The 8,387-nt window shown below is 37.3% G+C and overlaps 1 protein-coding gene across 4 annotated transcripts in view; it reads right to left on the bottom strand.

Moving 5' to 3' along the window:
* The window catches only part of Trpc7 (transient receptor potential cation channel subfamily C member 7), a 195,691-nt gene that overhangs the window by 77,356 nt on the left and 109,948 nt on the right, over positions 1-8,387 (bottom strand). For all 4 annotated transcript variants that reach the window (XM_004632238.3, XM_004632239.2, XM_004632240.2 and 1 more), the window contains one exon: positions 2,555-2,771. In XM_004632238.3, coding sequence (XP_004632295.1) covers positions 2,555-2,771 — 217 coding nt within the window. The remainder of the gene's footprint in view (positions 1-2,554; positions 2,772-8,387) is intronic.

Raw genomic sequence — 8,387 nt, 5'->3', positions numbered from 1 at the left:
ACATTTGCAGCAGAATGTAGCACCATAAAAAGGAATTTCATATTCTTTACACTTATTTGCACCAATAGTGAGATAATGTTACTCCCTAAATGTTATATTTATATTTATCATCAAACTAACAGTATATGTATATCTGCAGTGTTATGATTTAGATTTGAAATGTTCCCTCTAAGTCTTGTACTGTCAGAGCCAGGGCTTTTAGAAAGTGAACATACCATGGGGCACTATGGCTGACTTGCATTAGAAGGTGAGGCCTGGCTGGAGGGCATGAACTGGAAGGATGTATTGTTGTCCCAGTTCTTCCTCTTTTACATGTCTCACTGCTTCCTGGCTGCCAGGTTGTGAATGGCTTTCTTCTGCCTGGCATTTCTTTCTACTGCATAGTTTCTGTGTTTGAGCCAACCCATTTTGGACTGTAACCTTGAGCCAAAGTAAATCTTTTTTCTTTTCAGTTGTGAGTGTGACTTATTGAGTCTTAGTGTTGAGAAAATGACTAAGATAGATTTTGGTACTGAGAGTGGGGTCATGGTCATATACATGATCATGTGGCTCAGTAGACTCTGGAACTGATTTGTACAAGAAGTTTGGAAAGTTAGGAAATACTCGCCATAGCCCTAGAATGCTATATGTTGAGCTTATTGGGAGATTCTGATCAGAGCTAAGATGACCAAAATACTGGTAAAAACATGGAAAGTACTGATCATGCTTATGTGGTTTTAATTAGGAATAAGAACTCCATTGGCAGTGGGCTAGAGACCACGTATATTCTATTCTGGCAAAAAAAAAAATGTGTCTAAATTTTCCCCATGTCCTGAGACTTTGAGAGAAACTGTGATTAAGTATTGTGGACTAACTAATTTGGTGAAAGAAATTTTAAGGCAGCCCAGTGTTTAGGTTGTAAAATGAATACTGCTGCTTGGTGCTTTTTAGTAAGATCTATAGTGAGAATCAACTTCAAATTTTGAGTTAAAGGATTTAAAAATTTCGCAGGTTCATCAGAAAGTAAGAATCTGCAAGGCAGAGAAAGGACAGTATGGTTGCTGAAAAAACTATCATTAAGAAGCCAAGTAACTTGTATCATGTTAATAGGAGAGATGCCTTGAGGGTATCTGAGGAATCAGCAAAACTTTACCTTTCACTGACTTAAGAGTGCAAGAAGGTATAGGTAAATTTGAAAGCCTTTCCTTTGAGAAGAGAGCCCTAAGCAGCTCTATATCAGAAAGGTTCCTAAGAGAGTTAGTTCACTGGGATTTATTTCATATTTCTCATCAATTTGGGCATTCAGAGGACTCTGTAGACACATTTCAAGGGAACCTGCATACTGCTTGAGCTAGAGGAAAACCTTGGTGTCATCTACATTTTATAAGAATGTGAAATGTAGCAATTGTGGGGCTAGGGTGGTGAGTGAAGCTGTGAGATTGAAGCTGAAAGTGCCGTGGAGACCCCAGAAAGTTGGAGAAGCTTAGAACATAAATGTCTGAGGAAATCTACTAGCACTTAGCAGAACCAGCCCAAGAGGAAGGGCTTGAGGGCTACCACCAGTAATGCTGCAGGGGCAGGGTCATCCAAGTCTTTTGGAGCTTATATCCTGATACAGCTTATCTTATGTACTAGAAATGGAACTACAGGATTTAATGTTTGCCTTGCTTGGCTTTGGGCTTGCTTTGGTCCCTTTTCTTTACATCCCTGTATATCCTCCTATTTCTCCCTTAGAGATGGAAATGTTTACCGTGTGCTGTTGTACGATGGAAGCATTTTACTTTTTAAAACATTTTTTACAGGGGCTTGCAGTGTAGAATTTGCCTTGAGTCTCAGAGAAGACTTTGGGCTTAGACTTTTCACTAGTGGGCTAGAGACCATGTATATTCTATTCTGGAAAATTCTATTGTGTCTATTCTATAGGTAGCAGTTTTATTCTAGAATGGTTAAAACTTTAGTGATGTTTGGAGATGGATTAAGTGCACTTTGCATAAAGAGATATATGTGAGTCTTTTAGAGGCCAAGGTAGGAATATTGCTGTAGGTGTCAGGTACGGTGACCCATTTACCAAAAAGTGACTAAGACATGCAATAACAAAAATATATTTTAGGCTATGTAATTTTATACTCTATTTTAGAAGCAGAGCGTGATTTCCTAAGTCTTTCACAAAACACTTTAAATGATCAAAATAATATGTTCCCCATGCAAAACACACCTTACACTCCCAATATATGCATAACAAAATGTACATAACATATTTCCCTCCAAATGTTTCCTTTCAAAATGAGAATGTATGTTATGTCTGTGTACCTCATATGCCAACATGTGTTACTTTGATTTTCTTGTTAAACATTCATACCCCATTTCATCTGTGAAGCATATACTTATGAAAATATGGACAGTTTAGAAGTTAGAATTTAATAATATTCTTCTTTTTTTTTGTGCCAGAGATCAAACTAACCAGAACCTCTTGTACGCTAGGCAAGTGATATTTTATGCTACTGAGATATACCCAATACCTGATAACATTCTATTATAATTATGGGAGGGGAAAGTAAAAGGGAGACTTGCTTACCTAAGACCCACTTCATGATGAGCATTTCTGTCCAGGAGAACTGTGTAGTTTTCACTCTGAAGATCTGTTTTGGGTAGTCTGTGAAGGTTTCATTGGGCAGGGTTTTAACACCTTCAAATCGGTCAGATGCATTCACAACCAACAATCCCAAAAAGATTGTAAAAGAAACTGCATGAGCTACAAACTTCATGAAAGGGCTCCTCAGTGTTCGTCCTAGCTGGAAACAAAATGGGTACAAGATGTTATACTGGCAGCTCTTGGTTGGTATAGGTCTGTCTTGAAAACACTGATTTCATCAAACCAAAGCTTAATCCTCCACCTTGGACAGAAACCAAGGAATATTTTTGCTGAACTTACATGGGAGATACTGCCTGACCAAAACTTTAATTTTTTCTCCATTTAGAAGTCTTGTGGAAGGGAGTGATAAGGAATGTGACATGCTGAAATATCATCATGTAACATATGATTATTCAGATACAACCTCATAGATATAATTTTATGTCTTTCAGTTCTTAGAAAAATAATCTGAGTAAGGTCCATGATCATAAAAATACACTTTGGGTATGTTATGTTACTATTTTACTCTTGGGCTTTATGCTTGTTTATTTGTTTTCAAATTTTTTTATTTAAAGCTAAAAATTCCTGCAAGTAGCTTTATTTATATTTTCATAAACTTGACATGAAACATTTCATTGACTTTCAGTTGTACATCTTTTATAATTTCTCTTTTGAATAATTTTCAACTCAGGAGCTACTTTCCAGACAGAAGGACGTTTTTCTCTTGCAAATAATTTTAATTTTGTTGTAGCATGTTTATAGAATATAGATTTGTAAATTGTATTGAAATTTTCTTTATGGTCTAATGTTAATTTGTGTAATTGTTTTGCATGAGCCCAGAGTGGTCCACAAGTTGCCCTTGTTGGCAGCCAGTGTTAGTCACATCTTTTCTCTTTCATGGCATCCTATCCATAGGCCACTTAGACCTTCAGGGATTAAATTAGGGACTGCATATCGAGTCTTTATTGAACTCCTGTTAATGAACTCGCTCAGTCTCTTCTAGGTTGCTGTCGGCACCATCATCTAAGCACCGCACCTTACCCCTCACCCAGGTACACTAACAAGTCAAGAGCAAAGAGGGAGATCTTTTCTGAAGCTCAGCTACTTCTCCAAATGTAACTGGTGGCTGATTAATTGCTACTAATATTTTGCCTCATTCAGTAGTCCTAGAGTGAAATGTCACCCAGGAAATATGGTATTGATCCAATACAAAATCAACGACAGTTTGCTTTTTTAGGTAAAACTTTCCTAATTATGACTATGTTCAATATAATACTTGTAAATTGGATGGTTTGATAATGCTCTTTGAATATGCTTTAGTATGATAATTATGCATTTTAATTCTAGTTAATAATGTAACATGATTAATTATGATTTTGATGCTATAAAACCTACCAATTTAAACAAAAATTAGGTGTTGTAAATCCCATATGTCAAGTCTAAACACTGGGAATCCCTGATTGTGCTGACAGTGCTATAAAACTAAGAATAACTTTCAAAATGTCAGGAAATGTGCATCTGACATTCATAGAGACACAGGCGTCTTATAAATAGCATTGCTGTCTAGTGTAACATTTAGCTTTATTATTTACAAGAATAGAAAGTGTAGAGTATTTTTGGCAATAGACAGAGACACTACTTTCAGGATGCAGAAATTAAGTGTAAGGACAAATAAATATATCAATTATATTCAATTAAGCAAATTTCAATTAAGCCGTATTATATTTTGATTTATATATCAAATAGATAGTTCTAATTTTTCAACATTCTAGCTAATGATGTTGGCATCTTGTTACCTCTTTTATGTTGTTATATTCTGGCAGAAGATGAATCTGTAAAATAGTTTCATTTGTTGTAAAACATAATAGGAAAAAAGAGCCCTGATAATGCCCTGTGGTTTGGAAGATTACCCCAGTGGACTTCTCTCTTGACCTAAGTCATAAAGAGGAAAAAGGAGATTAGGAATTGATACTTTTTTCCTTTTATTCTAGTCTTGAATATCTCTTTTTAACTAGTAAAACTTAGACAAAGATCAGATGAGATACAGTCATCTTCATGTGACCTTTTCTTTTTATGTGTGTATGTGTACATGTGTGAAATTCCCTATTTAATCACAAATATAATTTTTGAAGTAAATTACCCATGGAGAACACCCTTCCCCAATTACATGACTTCTAGATAAGCTAAAAGAAAGGTCAGAAATCAACATATATGTGTCAGCAGCCTTTAGCTATGGGATCTTTAAAGCTACATCAGGTAATAGTTTTAGATTAAAATGGATCCACTCTACAATGCAGACCCTCTGACTCTGAAAACATATTAACACATTTTGGGCCAGGGAGATGGCTCAGTGGAATAAGCGCTTCCCTGGCAAGCACAAGGGCCTGAATTCAATTCCCAGTTCCGCCAAACAAAACAGAACAAAACACATTTTAGTCATTTCTAGCACCATATAAGCTAAAACAGAGGAGATTCAACCCTGTAGAATCTAAGTCTGGCTTGCCCCAAACTTCCTGGATATTATTCTTTTTCTAAGAAATATGAGAGTGTGAGAACGACTGGTTAGTGGCTTCCATTGGCTCTGAGCACAGAGCTTTAGGGGGTGGGCACCTAAATACTAGTTCACCTAACTTTGTTGTATCCACTGAACTCTTGCCCCTTACCACAAGTGTAAGCACCTAATGGGACCCTGGTGATGTGGTTCCCCCATCATGACAAAGCTGGTCAGTGGCCATGGTTGCAGTGGAGCACAGAGGCAGTGTTTCTAACACATATTCCTGGCCTTAAATCTACAGAGTCTACTTCACCAAATACCCCTCTCACTTTCTGGCAGTTGCCAGTGGTCTCAGGCAAGGGCTTACTTCTCATTTGGAAAGCTGAGTGGAGGCAAACTTTGGAAACATTTTAAAAAGAAGCAGGCACTTATTTAAGGCCCATTGGTTCTCAGATACTGTATTAGATGTCCTGATCAAATTAGTGGTTAAATTGCTGGGTATGTTTGTTCTGCCAAAATTCTTATTCAAAATGTCTATGTAGAGCTTAGGAATCTTATTTTTTTTTTTTTGCGATATGGGGATGTTTATTCAGATGACTTAGTCAGGCTCTTCTCGCAATGTGAAGCCACACTTTGTTTTGAGCTCTGTAAAGATGACCAATGATAATGACATTCACAAAGTGGGACTTCTAATGAAAGAAAACCATGGGGTGGCTTTTGTTCTATGGCAGGTTTGACTTCTCCTTTCTAGAAAAGTCCTGCCAAATAATAAAGATCAGAATCAAATCCTTTCCAAGCTCAGTTGTCCTGGAGCTAATATATGTACAATAAACGTTGAATGTTGTAATGCTATTGATGTACCCAGAGAGGTGCGTACAGTATATATGTCTATGTGTAGTGGCAGATGTCTGTACTAGAGACCCTAGATTTAAATCACATTTCTGTAATTTTTTGTCAAGTTACTTAATGCCCTAGTGTCTCAGTTTCTTCTGTAAAATGAAGATAAAAATAGTACCTTCTCCATAGGGTTTGATATAATCAGTGATCATGTCACACAGTACACACAAAGCAAGTGGAACGTACCTAATATATAAGTCACTGAGGTGTTCACAGAATTCCACTGAGGGGAAGCTTAAATGAATCTTGGCTGACTTTTGAAAATGTTAGATGCAAGGGTTCCCAAAGGCAGACCTACAAGCTCACTTGGGGAAGCACCCATGGTCAGTAAAAGTGATGGAGATAAAATGGGGTACAAGAGTGATTTTTTTTTCCTTTCAGAGTTAGTGGGGAGGGATGCAGGCTAAAAAATGTAAACACTAGATGGATCTGAGTGTGGTGGTGCACACCTGTGATCCCAGCACTTGGGAGGCTGAAGCAAAAGAATTGGTATGAGTTTGAGGCCAACTTGGGCTGTAGAAGTGAGTTCAAGGCCAGCCTGCACTACATAGTGAGATCTAGTTTTAAAAATTCCAAACCAAACCAAAACAAACAACAACAAAAATCTAGATGGAGAGACAGGGAATAATGTTCCAGGGCTGTGACAGGGTTCAAAGTGAAAGGGACCAGTCTCTGGTATCTTCAATTCTATCTCATCTGGGTAACAGGTGCTAGACTATCCTTTCAGACTTTGGAGCAGAATTATTACTAAAGAATGAGCAGCAGCAATCTTTATTTCCTGACATAGATTTTCCCTCATTTACCGTCATTTTCTGTAATCTGCTGAAGCTCTTTGGCAGAGACAAATGTGGGGGAAACAGAGACTTGTAGAATCACTCTATTTTCTTGGACCATGTGGATTGAGGATTCTTTCAAATCCTGAGCTTTGGGTAAGATAAAGCAGAGATCTTCACAAGCTGCTCATTTAGGCCTTTCTCACTAGGTGCTCTTGTTTGGGATGTTGGGACAAGGGTAACAATTAATGCTTCGAGTTCCTCCAAGCCAAAGTTGTATGGCAGTAAAGATGGATAGATTACGTATTACAAAAATAATAGGTTAGACTATCAAATGAGTTTTGGAAGTAATCTCAGGGATAAATAAACAATGACATTTAATAGGTAAAGGAGGAAGTATCTTCTTTTATACTTTATAATTAGAATATGTGTACTTCTTCCTCATTTTCATGATGAAGACTCCAGCTCTAGTCCACATGCTATTGAGGCATTGTGTGAATCTTTGAGGATGACTGTTACTCTTTTAGTTCACAGTCTAAATAATGAGTCATGGTGGAATAGCAAAGGATGGAAAATTCTCTAATAGCTAGGAAGGCCCTTTGGCATCGGAGCTCTTATTAGAAGATGAAGAATTCTAGCAAAAGACCCAATGCATGCATCCATGCAGTTATGAACTCACTGGTCTCCCAGTGGCCTCCCTGTGGCTAATGAAGACATGAGAAATGATGAACAAAATCACTGTTCTTTTTTCTTGATCATACCAAACCTGTCCCATATCTGTGCCTAGCATCATATGTACCCCTTTCTGACTTGGTTTATCTCTTCAGTCAATATATTAGCCAAACTCCTGTTAAGAACCTTTAGCTTTATAATCTTTGTACTTAACTCCTCTTTTTAGGGACTCTCAGAAACTTAAAAGAATATAAAAATAGCATTAACAGCCTTGGGAATTCAATAGGAAATAAATAATGAGTTCATCTTGGCAGGCTAAGGTAATTTTGGTGTTCTTAATGTTCCCTAAATTAGGACAGCAACTATTAGGAAGTAAATGCACCATTAGTTTGGAAAAAGAAGTTCCAACATTTGCTAGATGCTGATGGACATTAGCCAGCTGATGAAGTTTGGCACTGACATTTTATGGATGCGTTTATAAAAGAGTATCATGTCTAATTTTTTAAATGGAGGTATAATAATGTTATTAGAACATGGAATTCCTAGAATTACATTGTGCTTTTCATAAAATTACAGAAATGGATACAAAGGCAGTGACCCCATTGAGTGGCGAAATACCAGCTTATTAATAGACTTCTCCACTGTGGCTTCCTCCTGGGAGGATGTGGTATTCTGTGCATCAGGAGTCTTAGAAAGGGGTGGTTTTGTTACAAAGTAGATGTGACCTCTCTGTAATTCCCAGTAATATTGCTGCCAAACTTGAAAAGCTTTCTTTCTAAATGGTGAAAAGGAAGACTAAAAATATCTTGAATGTTTTATCTATCCTTTGGCTGCTTCAGAGCAAGTTCAACAAACTCTTTAATGAGAGAATCTTTCCTTGTAATGAGCAGTGCCACCCAGAGTCATCTCATGTGACAGACTGAGACACTCAGCTATCAGT

This window comes from Octodon degus, unplaced genomic scaffold (assembly GCF_000260255.1).
Source record: "Octodon degus isolate 3935 unplaced genomic scaffold, OctDeg1.0 scaffold00048, whole genome shotgun sequence".
Taxonomy (NCBI): Eukaryota; Metazoa; Chordata; class Mammalia; order Rodentia; family Octodontidae; genus Octodon; species Octodon degus.
This window is presented reverse-complemented; position numbering and strand designations above follow the sequence as displayed.